This window comes from Alligator mississippiensis, chromosome 12 (genome assembly GCF_030867095.1).
Source record: "Alligator mississippiensis isolate rAllMis1 chromosome 12, rAllMis1, whole genome shotgun sequence".
Lineage (NCBI taxonomy): Eukaryota > Metazoa > Chordata > Crocodylia > Alligatoridae > Alligator > Alligator mississippiensis.
Window position 1 is genome coordinate 57966350 of NC_081835.1, and position 18034 is coordinate 57984383.

The 18034-nt window shown below is 46.6% G+C and overlaps 1 protein-coding gene across 1 annotated transcript; it reads left to right on the forward strand.

Moving 5' to 3' along the window:
• The first annotated feature begins 2086 nt into the window (after positions 1-2086).
• On the forward strand, positions 2087-17047 carry TBC1D13 (TBC1 domain family member 13). The gene is made up of 12 exons (XM_006262609.4): positions 2087-2191; positions 2370-2443; positions 3247-3287; positions 3796-3857; positions 4163-4262; positions 6017-6099; positions 6295-6454; positions 7193-7403; positions 8157-8320; positions 9799-9959; positions 10308-10365; positions 11321-17047. The coding sequence occupies exons 1-12, from the start codon at positions 2169-2171 to the stop codon at positions 11384-11386; spliced, it is 1203 nt and encodes a 400-aa protein (XP_006262671.1). The 5' UTR covers positions 2087-2168; the 3' UTR covers positions 11387-17047.
• Positions 17048-18034: the final 987 nt, after the last annotated feature.

The following is an 18034-nucleotide window of genomic DNA, read 5'->3' on the forward strand; positions in this document are numbered from 1 at the left end:
GCCTTATGATGTCACGTTTTGCCATATTACATCACCCTAACACAGCACAAGCCTGGTACCCAAACGTGTGAGGGCAAAGTGAAGGCATGATGTCATTGCAGTAGCGCGTGGTGGCATCACCCTTTCAGGAGAACTCGCTTTATGTTGTTATTGTGTCGGGGGTGGGGGGGGGGGCAGGCTTTGCCCTCACGTAAGAAAGGGTTTTAAACCCGAAAGCTTGCTAAATAATGTTTTCCTAACTATTGGAGTTGGTCTAATAAAAGATTTCAGATTCACCCAAAGAACCGTGTCTGCCTGGTTCAGTGCAGGCACTTAAGACCATCTATCAATTATAGATGAGTAATATAGCTGCATTCATGTATTTATATTGTAAATAGCAATCATATTGATTTGGAAGGACTGCTTTGAGGTGACTTTGCTGGACTTGTTGAAGGGTTCTTGGCTGAAGTCTTCTCAGGAGCCCTGGCTGCAGGTTTTCCTGGGCTCTTGTCTGCTTTCTTAAAGAAAGCATCCGAGGAAGTTTGGACAGATGTTCTCCAGGAAGATGGGTGATGCAGCAAACTTGTTCGCTGGTGTGGCGTGGCGTCAGATCAAGCGTCGTAGACAAAACTGACGTCAGAAAGTCATTACGGTGCTGATTTATACATGTCATAAGTGCCATTTGTTGCAACTCAAAACATCTTAAGGACTGCCTGTGCTGTCTGCACTGTGTTTTCTCAGTGACTGAGCGCTTGAACTGATCCTGCCCCAGACCCTGCTCAGGCTTGAGAACAAAGTACAATCTGATCCTTGCTGAGTATATAGGAGGTGAGAGAGACTATTCCTCTGTTCTGGGAAAATAATGCATGATAATTGCATATACACCAAAACCAGCAGCGGAAGATTCTTTGAACCAAAAAGCGAGTGAATCCTGTTATCTCCAATGCCTTGATGAAGGGAGTTTGTGCCTGAAAGCTTGCAATTAAAGAATTTTTTTTTTGCAAAAATCCTGTTGGTCTAATAAAAAAAAAAAATCACCTCTGCTACAAGCCCTGATTCCTGTGTGTTCTGGCACCGGGGATGGCAACTGAATTTCAGAAAGGAACCAAAGCCTTCCCTAGTGCTATTAATGGAGGAAAAACTGGGGGCAACACAGTGAAACTATGACCCAGAGGGTGCAGTTCCACACGGTCCCATCTGAACTGAATCGTTCCAGTGTAAAAACTGCCTTCTCCATAGTGCAAATCCCAGTAGCCTCCATTAGATGTCCTTCAACTGCTCTCTGTGGGTGTCATTTGAAGAATGACTATCTCCAGGAAACAGCAGACCTCCATGTTGTGTCCTAAAACCTACTTAACCAAATGGATCCCGATGAAAAATGTGAAGGAGGGCTGGGTCATTTCCAGCTTTTTTTTTTTTTTAAATGAAAATATATCTATTTCCAGCTAAGCCTTTCCATCCACCAACCTTATTTAAGACTATCAGCTGAGTCGTGTCCTCCTTAGGATCCCCCAGTTCCTTATCACTATCAAGTAGGAAACCTGTGTTTCTCTGTGGCGTGCTCTGGGCTGGTAGGAGCTGGCCAAAGAACCGGGATTTGAGCCATTTGGGTTGGAGGATTCATCCTGTCTAAGCCAGAGGCGGGCGGAGGGCCGCTTACTGAGTTTTGGCAAGCCATCGAGGGCCGCATGACAGGCAGTGAGGGGCAGATAAATATTAATTTTCTAACTTTTTTAGGGGCTCCGCGGGGCGGATAGAAAAGCCTGGTGGGCCACATCTGGCCCGCGGGCTGCATTTTGCCCACCCCTGGTCTAACCGACATCACCAAAGACCTGAAAAACTTTTCTAGTGCCTCTTCCAGCGAGCCAAGGGAGCGCCGCTGGGACCCTCTCCCCCCGCCTCAATCCCAATCTGTCTCCTCAGGACAGGCCAGGAACAAGGAGCAGTGGGCATCAACCTGCTCCCAAGGCCCTAAAAAATAGCCAAGTCCTGCCCTCCCCACCTTGCCCTGCGCCCCTGCCAGCAGCCCGTGCCTAGGAGTCCCCAGCCAGTAGAAAGGAGTGCAGAAGGAACCCGGGGGCGGGGCCGAGTTTCCCGCCGGAGCCTTTATCTGAGGGCGCCGGCGCGGGGTCGGGTTTCCCGCCGGAGTGCTTATCTCGGGCGCCGGCGCGGGGCAGCAGGAAGTCACCATGTCGAGTCTGCACAAGAGCAGGTGGGGCCGGCTCGGGCCGCCGCCGCCCGGGCTGAGGCTGCGGGGTCCCGGGGCGGAGGGTGGGGGCAGGTCCTCCCGGCCTCTGCTGCCCCCGGTGCCGGCCAAGCCCCCGTCCTGTCCCTTCCCGCCGCGGGCCGGGCCGGGCCGGGCCGGGCTTGAGCGCGCTCGTGTCTTGCAGGATCGCGGAGTTCCGGGACGTGCTGGGCGAGGCCGAGGTGGCTCTGCCGAAGCTCCGCGCGCTCTGCTTCAGCGGTAAGGGACTTGCCACTCGGGGGGACCCCGGGGGTGCGGCGCCCTTGCCAAAAGAGACCGGGCGTCGCTGAGTGCCGGGGCCTAGAGTAGCCCCCAAGCCTGGCAGCTGCGGTGAGCATGAAGGCCTGTGCTTCGGGCCCCTCCACGGTGGAAACCGGGGTGTCGCCGTGTGGCGAGCGGTCCTGGGTGGCGGTTCTTGCCCTTTGGTGCTTGCTTTCCTTGCAGAGCGACCGTGCTCTTTCCAGGGGGCAAAAGGAATTTGAAGCGTTCGGCTCGAGGTGTCGCGCTCCGCTCTAGAGGCCTCGCTAATGTTCAACAGTTAACGGTGGTCTCTCCCTTGCCAGCTCTGTGGATGTTTAACGAAGCAGAGCGATTATTAATGGATGTAGTTGAAAGAGACGTTTGCTGTTTTGGAGGCTTTGGAGACTTATTATCTCTCGGTGCTGTCTGAAGCTTTCGTGTGCTGACGAGATCTTTCTCTCCCGTTTGCCACAAAATGGCTACTAATGTCTTCGCTTGCGAGACACCCGTTTGTGTCTCGCCTGGAGGAGTCTTCCATCCTCCGGGAGAGCTTGTCATTTTCCTTGTGCTTCGTTCAGGCTCCTGTTCCTGCGGGAGTGGAGTGTGCCGATGACTCTTGCTTTCCTAGATTAACTCTTTTGGGGAACCTGGAGCTTCTGAATGTCTCTAAAGCTTCTTGCCTGCTAGAAACACGCTGCTCTGCTGTTCACTTGGTTGCATCAGCATAATGCAGTGGAAGGGCTGGGGCTTACTGAAGTGACTCTTTGCCCGATGTTTCACAGGGATTCCTTTTGACGGTGGGCTGCGCTGCCTCTGCTGGAAGGTGGGTTTTTGCTTGGGGCTTTTCTCTTCTGTGAGTAACCCTCTGGATTGTTTTAGTCTGGCAATGTATTGTGCACTGGAAACCAGAACCTTTTGATGGCTCTGACTGGCTTATCACCACCTCGGGAGTTGCTGTGAATCTACAGCCCTTTCTGATTTTCGGAGTAGTCAGAAAAAGGGACTGGAAATAGCAATAACACTTCTCCCCACACAAACATATCTGTCTGGTGCAAGCCTGGTATTAAGCCAGGAGCTCAGCCCAACTAGAGTTTTATTTCTTGTGTGGAAGGAATTCTGCACACCTTTGCACAGAGTGATGGTAAAACATGACCCTTGCTCCTCCCCACTCCCCCAACTCTGCAAATAACCAGTGGGTGTTCAAGAAACTCCAGTCTTCCTCAAGGAGCCAGTTCAGATTCCAACAATCTTCCCCATTAGGTTAGCAGTCTTGGTGGTTTGTTAACGGTGTCTGATCCAAGGAGTAATGTGTGCTTGGTTTTTCTATTCAGATCCTTTTGAACTACCTCCCAGTGGACAAAGAAGTATGGAGTTCTTTGCTAAAGAAGCAGAGGTGAGGGCATCTGTACTTTTTGTCCTTATGTTACAAGAGTTCCTAATGCCTGGGGGTGGAAGGGGGAGCAGGTATACAGTACTTTTCTAAATAGTGGTGTAAACTTGCATGCCTTTGCCTGGAAGAATGTGTTTTCTTGCCCGTGTTTTGGAGAGAGAGAAGCTGGCTGAATGCCTCCTGGAAGCAGAAGGTCAGCTGTTCCCTGGCCGAGCAGGATGGCTCTGAGACCTCTGTCCGAGTTTAGTTGGATGTTTTTTTCATTGTCTCGTCCTTCCTAATATACATTCCTCCTCTCTCTTGTTAAGGGAACTGTATTCCCAGTTCCTAAAGGAAATGATTATCCAGCCTGGGATAGCCAAAGCCAACCTTGGTGTCTCCAGGGAGGATGTAACCTTAGAGGACCATGTAAGTTCATGTCTTAAAAATTCTTCTTGCAGGTTTTGTACTGTGATCCTAGCGTGATCTATAGGGTTACTGCTGCTGGCTTACAGAACAATAGTTTCAGCCCCATATCATAGGATGTGATGTCCCAAAGGAGGTATCTGTCACCTATGGCCATGTCCACATGAGTATAAATTTTTGTTTCCCCAGAGACAAGAAGTAGTGGCACACCTTGTGCTGCTGGTGCTTGTCCCCAGGGAAAGCCTATGTCATGCACCGTCTGGTGCATGGCCGGTTACAATGGGTGGGGTAGGGGAGGCTGAGGCCAGCACTAGGCTGGCCTCGGCAGCCTTCGTTGGGTTCTAGAGGCCTCCTGGGGATGCAGCAGAACCTGGCTGGCAGCTGAAGTATGGCTGCAGCTGGCCAGGTTCTGGTTTTTAGGTGGCATGCGCTGCATCATCATCATCATAATAATAATAATACCACCACCACCCCCCTGTGCTGCTACCTTGCAGTATAGAGAACAGCTGAATGTGGTACTACAGACATGTCTGCGGTGTCACATACTGTACAGCTGTGCTTGTCTGGATGCAGCTGTGACTCCATAGGCTGCAGATTCAAAATTGTAAAGCCACTGTCCCAAGTCTCCTTTACTTTCTCCCTTACTCTGTTTTGCCTGCTTCTCAATGCAGCGTCCTTCAAATAGGAGTAAAGAGTCAGAGGAAGGGGACAAGGAAATCTTCTAGCACAGTGAAACTTTCCAGTTAGCCTTTTTGTGCTTCTATCCTGGATTGCAGTTCTGTAGATCCACCTGAAACTAGGATATTGTTCTAGCCACCAGACTATGCTGCTTCCATGGGTTTTAAAAGCAGGAAGCTTCATTCTTGGTCCCAGCTCTGCCACTGATTTGCTGTGACTGATCACTTTGCTCACGTGTCCTGACGGCCTGTCTCTGATCTTTCACAGTCCATCTACCTCAGGTTGAAGTCTCCTAAAAGATCAGACAGCAGCAGGCTGGGGTGTGATGCACTCCATGCTTTTACTCTGTCATTTGTTACCTTGACCTTTTGGGGTTCTTGAAATGTTCTTTTACTGCACTCTAATGATTTTCACATGATTTTGTTAGTCTTTTTTGGGCACCGTTTGGAAAGTCTGCATGTTATCTTGCCTTAAATGTCTGTTAGGAGACTAACTATACATGGGAAATTTTCCTACACTTCCCTAGCCTTGGGCAAACCACAGAGTTTGTGTTTGGGTTTGTTTGGGTTTTTTTGTGTGCAGTGATCTTTATAATTTGGCAATGCTTCTCTCACTCTTATGCAAGTGTATCAGCTCTGCGCTAACGGAACAATTGGCAAATAGTGACAAAATTTTATGGTAGTTAGTACAGAAAATACTTTCCATGCATTGTGGGAGGCTTACCCTGGATGCCAATTTGCTGTAGATTAGTGAAGCCTGAATTCATAGGCAAATTCAGAGAGACCAGTGAGAATGAATTGGACAATATCTGCTTGTACTGCTCGGGACTGACCAAAAGTTGTTTATGATCCGAGGTAGACCAGTGTCCACAAAGACCCTGCATAAGCTGACCAGAGAAACAGAGCTGGCGTTTGTCTAGCAAATTGGGTTTAAACACACTGTGGCTAGAAAGGTGATGGATAGCACAGTTCTTTTGAATAGTGTAGGCACAGCCAAAAGGCCTCCACTCAGCTTGTCAGGCTGTGTAAGGCTGCTTGTAAGTGAACCTTTGAATTTACAGTACTTTTGTCCTTCTTCAGCCACTCAATCCAAACCCAGACAGCCGATGGAATACTTACTTCAAGGACAATGAAGTCCTGCTGCAGATAGACAAGGATGTCAGGTATGTAGATGGGGTCTCTAGTAAAATGCCCAATTCAGTTGCATTATTGCTCTCCCTCTTCCCCACACCCAGTGCCTGCCACTTCCGGAGTAACCAGTATTTCATGTTACCAGAGCCCTTCTGTTTCACATCATGTACACACTCCTCTCCTAAAGCCCCTCTTTGAAATATGGCTTTCACTTATTCCCACTGTAGGAGGCTATACCCAGATATGGCATTCTTCCAGCGCCCAACTGAGTATCCTTGCCTGCTAATCCTGGACCCCCAGAATGACTTTGAGACGCTACGCAAGCGGGTGGAACAGACAACGCTCAAGTCGCAGACAGTAGCACGAAACCGGAGTGGCGTTACAAATGTATGACTTGGCACTGAGCTTCTCCTACACTCCCTAGGATGGGGACCAGGCAGGTTAGGGAAGTACCACTTCCAAGGTGCCCTTGCCAAGCTGCCTGCCAGGCTGGCTTATTTAAGAGACTGAGTTTTTTTTTGTTTGTTTGTTTTTTTTTCCTTTCTTCACTTCCACCTGTGGTGGGGGCTCCTGTGAACTTGGTGTGTGGTGCTTTCTTCCTTTCTCCAGGGGGACAGGCTTTTCTGAAGGGCAGTTTGGATGTAATCTAACAGGCTTGAATCTCCAGCTGCATAAAAAGTTAGGATCATCATATGTTGTGGGCAGAGTAGCAAACAATTGATGATCCTCTGTAACCAGTGGCAGATGTCAGGCTCAAAGCATATGTGATTTGATCACTTCATTCTGCTTCCTCAGTGATTCAAGGTAGCAGGTTGGTGCCTTCCTCCTACCTGGGGTGTGGTCTGCAATTTGAATCAGGATAGCTGTCTGTCTTATGAGCCAGTGCATCAGTCCTAGTGATAGCTTTCTGGCCTGGTTTCCTTTGTTCTGTGGACAAATCTTCAGTGCATCGTGCAAGTGGGCTGGATTTAAGCGTTAATGGCTGCCTCCTGATCACATTGTTTAATTGGCTAAGGAGCATCTGGGAGCTGAGCACCTGAAGTCAATGCTGGCTCCACATAAAGCATTTTGTCCATTCAAACTGAGCGTCCAGAATGTCTTTTTTTTTTTTTTCTTGCCCTTCAGGTGAGTTCCCCTCTCAAACCATCTGCTCCTCATTCATTGAGTGAGTATGAAGTTCTGCCTAATGGTTGTGAAGCTCACTGGGAGGTGGTAGAACGGATCCTATTCATCTATGCAAAGCTGAATCCAGGGATAGCATATGTCCAGGGGATGAATGAAATAGTGGGGCCTCTTTACTACACCTTTGCTACAGATCCTAACTGTGAGTGGAAAGGTAAGACTGTACTTGAGTGACCTGTGCCACTTTATTAAGGAATGGTTAAGAAGAAGCTGATGTAGACTCCAATGGCTCCCAGCTTTTTCCTAGCAAATGGCCTCTTTCAAAAGGGGGGATGGCTTGAAGTACTTGGAAGGATCCTTCAGGATATAGGCACTCTTCAGTATGGTTCTGTGTTGGTTTTGGAAATCAGTCTTTAAAAGTTTTGACTTCCATGAAGTCTGTACCATCATGCCTCAAAGTAGTGCAAACGGCCAATTTGCTGATGATTTCACATTCTGCAGCCTGTCTCGAGTTGTTATAAGAATGCTGCAGCTGTGAATAAATGTGACTTAAGGGTCATGGGGAAACTTACTGCTCAGGAGCAAATGTCAGCAACTGAACCTGTTGTAGTTGTTCTGTCTGCCCCTGGCCTGGTGTAAAGTGGAGCTAAGCCACCATGACTTTTTTTTAAAATCTGAATGGTGCTCGTTTCAAGTTGTCTGCTCCTGTACAACAGTAGAATAGTTGTGCCAGTGCTTCATGTCTTGCCTTCCAGGTGAGGATCAGTTTACTGTATGTCTAAAAGCCGAGGGCCAGAGCAACTGTATAAATTCAGCCTAACTTCATAAGCCGAGAGCCTGTGGGACCCACCTACTATTTGTATCTAGTACAGAGGAAGGAGAGATCATCAGGGTTGCACTAACTTCCTTGCATGCCTTTGCTCCTTCCTCCATTCTTAGGTTTCTCTCTTCTTTTTCCTTTTTCCAGAGCATGCTGAAGCAGACACGTTTTTCTGCTTCACCAATCTGATGGCTGAGATCCGGGACAACTTCATTAAGAGCCTGGATGATTCTCAGTGTGGCATTACCTACAAAATGGAGAAGGTCTACTCCACGCTGAAGGAGAAGGATGTAGAACTGTACCTTAAACTGGTGAGGACTTGGACATTTGTCTCTCTTTTGCTTGGAATGTGGAGTGAGGTGGTGGGTCTTCAGGCTGCTTCCAGACAGAGCTTGCTGGCTGATTTTGAAATTGTAACTGTTTTAAATAAAGAAAAGCTTAATAAAAATCTTCAATAAAATGTAAAGCCAAGGGCTTCTGTCCCCAGGGATAGCCTGCCTTGAGTCCAATATGGAGACCTACAGATGATGATGTGGTCTTGCTTCATTGAATCAAAAACATCCCCTGGGTGTTGGTTTTTGTTGTCTGGTGTCCTAATAGCACTGGCTTTTTATACAATACATTGGCCGTGGTGATTTGGAAATAGTGCCAGCCTGAGCATGTAATAATGGTGCCACAGGAAGACAACCTTTGAGGATCTCGGTGCCTGATGAACATTTTGCAATATTCTGTGAGGTGATAAAAGGTTGCAGATCCTCTAGAATGCAGGATCTGCCTCATACTGCTGTGTAACATTAGACTTAGGTTGCAAAATGAAGAATATTACTTGCGAATTATTCTGCAGGAAGAACTTCCCTCTGAAATTATCCCTGCAGCTTCTAGTGCAAACTTGACTAGAATACAAGGTCTGTCTTGTGTGTCTTTCTGTAACTCTTAAACCAAGAGTGACCTTAATGTGGCTTCCAAGTGGTCAGGATCTATCTTGTATAACTCTTTAAAAGATGGCATCTGTCAGACCAGTGACATAGCCAGAGACATTGAATTCTGACTTGGTGGGAAGGTGACCTACCTAGAAAGTGATGTGGTCAGTCAGCAGCTGTTCAGCATTCAGATAAGCCTTCCAAGGAAGTGTCCTGATTCTCCTTTTAACTTGTGAAATCTGCACCACAGTAGGAAGTGTCACAGCTGCAGGCATGAGCTTTGGGTGGTGCTATTGCTTGGCACTAATCAACGTGGAACTCTGCCCTGTTTTATTTCCTTAGTAGATCCTGATGACTAGGGGATTCTTGAACTTGTGGAAAGGAGAAGAAATACTGTTGATTCAACTGACAGGGAAACCCATGACTTCCTGTGAACAGCCCCTTTCAAAGGGGAAATAAAGCTGAATGTACTTAAGTGTTTGGATTGCATTTCAGGAAAATAAAATTTCCTTCATATCATGTGTGGAAAGCTGGAGGTAATTCTTCTGCTTTGGCCATAGACACCGAGGATAGAGGCATGCCGGGGGACTTGTCATTGTGCTCCAAGAACTTGAGTGGTGGGGCTGAGAAGCCTTTTGAAAGAACACATGAATGATATCACAGGACAAGGCTAAGAGCCTTTGAACCGGAGATGAGTAACTATGAAGTACAGGCTACTTTTTTTTTTTTTTTTTTTTTTTTGGTCCATATCACTCCAGCAGAAAGTTAGTTCTATGAAGTGGAGGCCAGGGAGGCAGGAAACAAGTGTGCCCCTTGCTTGTAGTAAACTGGATGAGAAATGTTGATTCCGCCTCATGTCTGTCCAACAGCAAGAACAGAACATCAAGCCTCAGTTCTTTGCCTTCCGCTGGCTGACACTGCTGCTGTCCCAGGAGTTCCTGTTGCCTGATGTCATCCGTATATGGGACTCTCTCTTTGCTGATGACAACCGCTTTGACTTTCTTCTGCTCGTTTGTTGCGCCATGTTGACGTGAGTGCTGTAAAACCCTGGGGGGCTGGTTTTAGTGCCCAACAATTCACGCCCTCTCCCCTGAAACGCGTTCTTTCCTATGTTGGGCAATGTTGACATGGCTTGTGCTCCTTGATTTCCCATCTCCCTGCCTGAATCCAAAGATCTAGGGGTCTCGCTTGCATGGATGTATGAGCAGGGTGCTGAGAAGGATTGTAATAATTTTTTAACACAGTATTTCTCATCAACATGGACTTCGGGTGGTGGTGTGGTGGACTGTCAGCACCTTATATAGGTAACTTCAGGGATAACACTGGACATAATTCTAAGGAGTCAGAAGCATTTGGATTAATGTGCCCTCTCTTTCAGACTAATCCGGGATCAACTGCTGGAAGGGGACTTCACTTTAAACATGAGGCTGCTACAGGTAAAGATTAAATACAGCAGGAATGAGGAGAAATCTGAAAAAACTCTCAATGAGAGACTTGCTTTGGGTGCAATGTTTGCATACAGGCAGACTTCTTATCTGAGCCAGAACAGTTATGGGCTCCTACTCATGATAATGGGACAGGCCTGGAAAGCCCTTGGTCTTTTGGCTTCATGTCAGTCCCATTAAGCTAATGAAATATTGATTTTGGCTATAAACTTCTTAATTGGGGAATCCACTCATGACAAAATGATATTTCTGCTTACTGGCTGAGCCTTCACATGATGGGTCTCCTGGATCCTGCTGTCTGATGGGGGCTCTTTGTTTCTCTGACAGCAGCCTTTCCTCTTCCATGCCTTGTGTGCTGACAATGGCATGGCCTTAGTATTGCTTATTTCAGGCTGTGTAGCTAGTGTTAAGAGAAACCTATAAATGCCATGCCTCTTGAAACAGTAGTAAAATCAGTTCCCATTCCAGAGCAGAGCAGTCCTAATTTCTAAATCAGTCTATTATCCTGATGGGATGACCAGCTTGCCAGAGAGAAGCATGACCATTAATGAGATCTCTTAATCGGCAGGAGCAGCCAAGTACTGGCAAGCGACTGAGGGAATTCTTCTGTTTTATGCAGAGTGAAATGCCTTCGATCCAAGCAACCAGCTTGGTCTCAACAAGGCAGTAGCCTTGGTTCAAGTTTATTCCTGGGGACTCGGTCATTGCATAAAGTCAACTCACTCTCAGGACTAACAAATCTAATGTGCAATAGGATGTACAAGCCTCATCCTTACAAAATGGAATGGAACTGACTTGCTTCAGGGGATTGTAACTCTGAAGGCAACTTCTGTCCCTAAAACAGTAATTCGCAGACTAGTGGCCTTGGCCAGGCCAGTGTCTATCTCATTTGTGGCACCTTCATGCCTTTTGCAATAAACCACTTGAATTGATTCTCTTAATGCAGGACTATCCCATCTCCGATGTCCATCTGATTTTGAAGAAAGCAAAGGAGCTTCAGGATTCCAAATAGTCCATGAGCCTGGTGGTGTCCGAGGAACTGTGCAGTAGCATATGCTAGGAGACGCCCTCTTACAGTTTGGTGCGTTATCAGAGCTCCTGCAAACCTCTGCAGGGCGTTGGGTTTTGTGTTCTGCCTATTGGCCTCGTTGAAGACTTCCTTCCACTATTTATTAGGTCATGGACTGACTATTCCCAGCTAGACAGGTCCTGCACTCCAGGTTTTCTGAATCTCTAACAACTCCATGCTGCCTAAGCAGCTCTTTGTATCTTTTTTTTTTAAATGACTTTAAGTTTGGGGAGATAGAAACTGTTTAGCTGAGTATTCCTCAAAGTCTTACAAAACACTTTTGTGTCCTATAGCATTATGAAAGCGTGTGCTCACACATGGGGATTTCTGTGATAGGGGAAAGAATGGGATGGATCCAGTGGAGTTTGGTGGGTAAGTAGAGAGTCTCCCTTGTAAATAGAATGTGTCTCACTCAATCAGCAGGATTCTGTGCCTGTGTCTGCACCTTGTCCTCTCTTGGGCATGCAACAAGAAAAAGATCAAGTTCACTGTCCTTCTGGTGAGTGTTAGATGGAGCTCTGCAGTTCTGACCTCTTTCCATGGGAAGGAGGCTTTAAGAAGCTGGGGTGGGAGAATGCTATTATAGCTGGCTGCTTTGTGCAGTGAGATTATCTGCTCTCTAGTAGAGCCTGGTCTAAAACTGCCTTATCAAGGAGCTCTCCTTGATGATGACCTTACTTGGAAGCATAAAGTAGGGGTGTGGTTTTAATTGGTGAGTGAAACAATTTAACCAAGTCAAACAAGCCTTATTTTACACAGCCTTAGAGTAGGGGCCTTGCTACTGCAGAGAGGCTTCAGGTCTTGAGCTGTCTTCCATGCCACTTGTGTGGATTCTACATTTATTCCAAATTAAAGACAGGGTCTCTAATTGCAAGCAGGATTCTAAAGCACGAAGGGGCAGGTCTCCAGTCCTGTGCTGCCCAGACTGGAGTCTTCAGTCGGGACTTCAAAAGGCATAATGTGGGTTTTGCTATGAAATTGGCTTTTTGCCTTTGAATGTTTGTAATGTTACCTAGACTACTCCAAGCCTTTCAAACCAACTTCAGTAACCTCTGGTCAGCGTAACTTTTTCAGTCTGTGATAATCCTTGCTGGTAAGTGATTTGAGATTATAAATTAGATTTTGTGTGCATGTGCACACGTGCTGTCTTGGGATGTGATCCTTTTGGAGACGGAAGCAGTAAGCTGGTAATAGCTGATGCTTTGGGATACCCTTTTTCTCAGAACATCTCCTGAAGGAGAGAGTGCCACATGCTGGTACAGCCCCACCAGAGCGGGAAACCACTATATTCCAGGCAAATACAGTGGATCACAGTATATCTGCATCATCCAAGATTAGTGATTGGGATTGGGGCGGGAGGGACTTGCAGCCTACAAGCAGTGTCCTGGTGATCAGAATGGGGACCCAGAGTGAGCGTCAGGTGATTTTCTTTTTTTATAGCGGTGGGAGAAACTGGAGTAGCTGAGTACTCCAGATGCTGTGAACAAACACTAATCCAGGATGCTGTGCTTCCCACTGTCAGGACAGTACAGAATTCCAGTTGTCCAACACTGCAGCTGTCTCGTATTTAAAATCTGTGTATGGATTTTTGTGTGTGTGCATTGCTCTTATTAAAAGCCAACTTTGTGCTTTCTCAGAGCTCACTTACCCTGCTGAGTCCCACTAGCAGATGAACCACAGTGCCCTGAGATGTGGTCAGCCTGCTGAACGTTGGGCGAGGACTTAAAACGGCACTAAGGAATGATCCAGGTCCTGTGTAAACTAGTGAATGTAAGGGGGGGGACATGAGGAGGGAATGTCTTTCCTTTGCCTTGGCATTGGGGTTGTTAACAACTCCCTTAGCGTGATGCTCAGCTTTTGTGCTGCTTCAGCTTCTGTTGACTGGAACAGTACAGAGGATGCAGTGGTGACGTTTTAAATGAGTGTGAACTGGAGGGAGGATAGCAGTTTTTAAGTGTGTGTGTGTGTGTGTGTGTGTGTGTGAATGCTACTTATCAGGCAGCTTCTTTCTTAAGGCTGAGAGGACTACAACTTTCAGCCACTTAGTCATAAGAAGTATGAGAAGCAGACATACCTGTACCAGTTATTCCAGGAATTAGATTCTTCTGCTACACTGCTTTTGTGTTAGGGAGACCAGTGCTGAGTGAGTAGTCTTTTATAATCATAAAGCCGGCTGCTACATGCAGGCATAGAACTTGAGGATTGGGCTGTCTGGCAAAACTCCCATCAAACTTCCCGAGGTGTGTTGCTTAAAGTTGAAAGCTCGTTACACAATGGCAGGGCTTCAGAGTTGCTCTGGACGCCTATAGTGTGTGTGGTGGGGGTTGGGTTTGGTTTTGTTCACTTTGTGTTTTTTTTTGGTTTTTTGTTTTGTTTTTGTTTTGTTTTTGTTTTTTTTTTTTTGTAACCTTTGCTTAACCTAAAGCTTATACATGGACTCCAAAATGCTTCCAAGGCACCTGAGCCGTGTGGCCTGTCCTCTTGCACAACTCCATAAGCAGCGCTACAGTTCTGGCGCATCAGCTGTATTTCTTTTAATAACTTACAAATAACTATCAGGCTGCGAGGCCAAAATCTCTCATGAACCACTCTAGATTACTTGACTTCATGAACATTATGTTCATCTGGGATGCTGTCAGGCAGATAAGGTTGCTTGCTGATGCATAAAGGCCTGAAAAAGAACAGCGTTTGCCTCTCCATTCCTACTTTCTGGGAGACATGCAGAAAGTAGGCATATGGTTTGACAACAGAAACCAAGTAATCTGGGGTTGCTTATGCTATGTGGAGTAACCTGCTCGGACTCTAAACTTAATTTTGATTTGAAGTCAATGGGAGTCCTTCAACTGATTCTTAATGCTGAGTTTGGTCAGGTGTTTGCATGGGAGTGTAGCTTTTCTAATGAGGGAAGAGATTGACCAGTGGTATAATCCTCTGTAGTCTTGGGATACTTGGGCCTACATTCCAGTGCTGGGGGCATGTTTTGGCGGTTTTCTCCCTGGCTAGTATGTTCAGTTTAGGTGGTACAAAACCTCCACCCCAATCCTGCCTAGTCAGCCTACGTGATATAAAGGTTTTAAGCAAAGACCTCTTGCACGTTAGTTGGTGACAGTAAGTAAGAATGAAAGGATTGACCCTTGCCTCTTAGGACAGGTCACAGATGACACTCCAGGAAAGAAACAATGCTAGAAAGGCTCCTTTAGAGCTTTTTCCAGCTAGGGGGAGGGCTTGGCTATTAGCCCGGGCATGCTGGTTATAGCTGATTCATTTGATGTTAAGCACCATCTACAGGTTCCACTGCAGAACTTGAAAGACTTTATTATGCCTTTAGTCATCTGGGAGATGAAAAAGTGTACATTAAGGTTGAGTTTCTCAAGTGTGAAACAAGGTGGGAGAAGAATGAGCACCTATGCTGAGGGATGTTGCTGGTGTGTGTTTCTGTTCTCCCTCCCCCCCCCAGTTTAAAAGCAGAGAATCTCTCCATTCCAATGCAGTTAGTGAGACTATTGTTCTTCTTTGCACATTGCAAGGGCCACTTTAGTTGTCCAAGATCCTCTTTGTTCTGGTGTCTGTCTTTTTTCCCCTCCTCTTGAGATAGCAAGGGCTGCTGTTTGGATCCTGAAGGAATAGGGAGGCTGTCAACAAGGAATTCTTCCCTTTCTTTAATGATATTTTGAAGTTTAACACTGCCAGCACTTATTGGTACTGTGGCTTGTTTCAGTAGTGGGGAGGAGACGCACAAACACTATGTCTCTTGTAAGCTCTTTGAATTAGTTACCTTGACTTTCCTTGAATTTTTGCAGCTGGACAGTAACTAGCTTGTAGTTGAGTCCTCTCACATGATCACGAAGTAACTGCCCCCAGCTTAGAAGCAGACTTCTCTCTCCAGAGCCTGCTCCGTTACAGGAGCAGCTGTCTTGGCTGAGGCCAGTAGCAGCCCATAGTTGCTTGTATATGGTGACACAACATTGTGGAATCCAAATACCTTGTTAGCGAGGATACTTGCTTAGCTTCATGCAGCACACCTAGAGCTCTTCCCAAGAGCAGGACCACTGCCACTGTGGAGGCATCTGTCCTCCACTGGGAGTTGGGGGGGGGGGATGAATGGAGATGCAGTGCACTGGTCATAAGGAAGAAGGCCAGGACCCCTGCCCTTCCCTTCCCTTCCCTTCCCCTTCCCACAATTTTGTGCTGTGGAATCTTGTAGCCTTGGCAATGGTCAGGAAAAGGAAGTGGAGAAATCTAGGGATGAGAACAAACCTGGGACTGGCCATGGTTTTTTATAAAGAATTTTCTTTTTTTTTGGAATGAGTGTCATACATGGGTCAATGTGTTGCTGAGTTGTTTTGTTTTTGTGGTCTAAACTGGAATTTATTTTTTAGCTCCGCAGTGGAGAGTGTGAAGGTCAGGAGCTGCTGTAAGAAATACAGGGGTATTTTGGCATGCAAGGGCTCTTTCTACTTTAAATGACGTTTTTGTATGTTTTAGCTACCTTTAAAACTTTTTTCTAAAATGCCCTTTCACAGAAGATTGCGGGGAGGGACCACACACTAGTAACCTCTACAAGTTTTCAAGGGAAGTAAATCATACTTTTCTCCTTTTTGACTGGAAAAGAAATCAAGACGTGAGATTGAGATCATGTCATCTATGTGCAAAGCTTTCCCCCCCCAGCCCTCTTTCTCAGGTTTAAACACTATTTTTTTTTCCCTCTTCATGCAGCTCCTTTCCATTAAATTAAGGGCTTTGTACAAAAATGATCTGTTCTCTATACAATGCAATTCACCCTTGCCACAGGTTGTGCTAGGATCCTAAGCTGCTATATGTGATAAACTACAGTATTTTTTTTTTAAATGCCCTCTTTCCTTTGGACTGTGAAAAACCAAGTGAGTGTGTGTTAGTTGGTTGTCAGTAGCATTAACCTCTGGTCTTCTGTATTTCAAGAGTCTGTGTTATAGCAGAGTTGTTCTGCATGTGTAAGTTATTCCCATTGCCACCATACCCTAGGCTCCCCTCCTGTTTGTGTCACTCCTAAACTAAACTTTTTTACTACCTAGTTCCATAAAATCATGGTCCTACTGGGCTAGGGAATGGGGGTTGTATGGTGTAGCCCTCACTTACAGGGCTGTGTTGCTCTAAACTTTAACTAACAACATCTAGGTATATCCTTCAAGTACAGATATTCTCGCTAGGTCACGCTATCAAGTTAAATTTTTACATGTACAGTTGAGTAGGCTGTTGCATGAGCTATTGCTGGAGCTGTGCAAATGCACCAGGAGCCAAGGTGTACTGGGACTGTGTTACCCCCTGAGGGTGGTAAGGATCACTGGACTGGTAGCAGCAAGGGCTGCGTTGCTAGAAATGAATGATTGTCAGATCCATGGAAGATGCTCGCTGGCTCTAAGCGCAGGGAACAAAAGCACGTGGCTGTGCAAAGGCAGGCCAAAGGTGGGAACGGAAGAATCCTCCATGACCAAGCTGCTCCTCCTGCCTGTGCTGATTTATAATGTTGTTTTATTCCTGTACATCTCACATGAGCTGTGGGGAGTTCTTGTTTCCATGACTGCTGTTCTTTTTGATTTGTCTTAATAAACATTTTCTCTTTGCAAAGCTGACTTGAATTTTCTCCTCCCCTTGCAGGAAGGGGTAACTGGCTTGCAGGTGTCCTTTGCCCTGACCCAGACTGTCATGTAAAGAAAATTTCCAACCTTTGTTCAGTGCTGCTTCTGCTGCTGAGGAAGAGCAGCCCCAAAGCCTGAACTTCTAGCCCCTTTTCTAGTTTCAGGAGCAAGCTGCCTCTGCCTCCTGGCTGCAGAGGGAAGCACATATATGAAGCCGTGGAGCTGAATGGCTCCCGTTTAGCCGTGGCCTTGATCGTATGTGGGTCTGCAGCCTTTTTAAAGCCTTGATTTTTCTCCCATGGATAACACAGCCCTCTGTCTAGGCCCCTGGCTGTGCCTGCAGGCACTGGCACCATTTCCCAGGGGGAGGGATGACTGCAATAGGAGCTGAATCCTGCCAGGGCCTGGTGCTGCCCCTTGCAGAGGGAGCAGATGGGACTGTCCTGGCCAGTGTTGCCAGGTCTTAAATACAGAACTACAGTGTTGGAAGCTCAAAATTATAGTATTGAAAGCTCAAAAATGATCATATTTGCTGAAAAACTACTGTACACTGAAAAATATGTGAATAAGTATGCAAATAAGCCTTATTTACTTTGTATTCTTCACTGTAAACCTCCGAGAATGAGTGTTGAAGCAGTTCTTTTTTGAGGTGAGCAGTCATAAGGTAAGACTCCCTGAATGACTTGGGTTTTACATGTAGGGGAAGCACCACGTATCGGGGTCCGTGAAGGCAGTTTTCCTTTAGTGGCCAGGGGATAACTGTTCTTTTGGCATGATTTAGTACCCAGTGAGGTGTTGAGGCTTCAAGCCCATTTTATAGAAACAGCTTGCTTGCTCCTGTGGCCTTACAGCTGGGCAGGTGAAATGCAGGGGGTATCTAAACCTCAAGTCTCCAGGCGTGGGCTGGTATAAGGATGCCTGCTAAAAGATGTTGGAAACAACTGAAGCCCCAGGTGGGGTAGACATTTGCCAGTTG

Coding starts and splice junctions, on each gene's coding strand:
- TBC1D13 (XM_006262609.4), top strand. CDS start 2,169: ATGTCGAGTCTGCACAAGAGCAG. Junction 3,858..4,162: donor TCTTTGCTAAAGAAGCAGAG/GTGAGGGCATCT, acceptor TCTCTTGTTAAG/GGAACTGTATTCCCAGTTCC. Junction 6,100..6,294: donor CAGATAGACAAGGATGTCAG/GTATGTAGATGG, acceptor TTCCCACTGTAG/GAGGCTATACCCAGATATGG.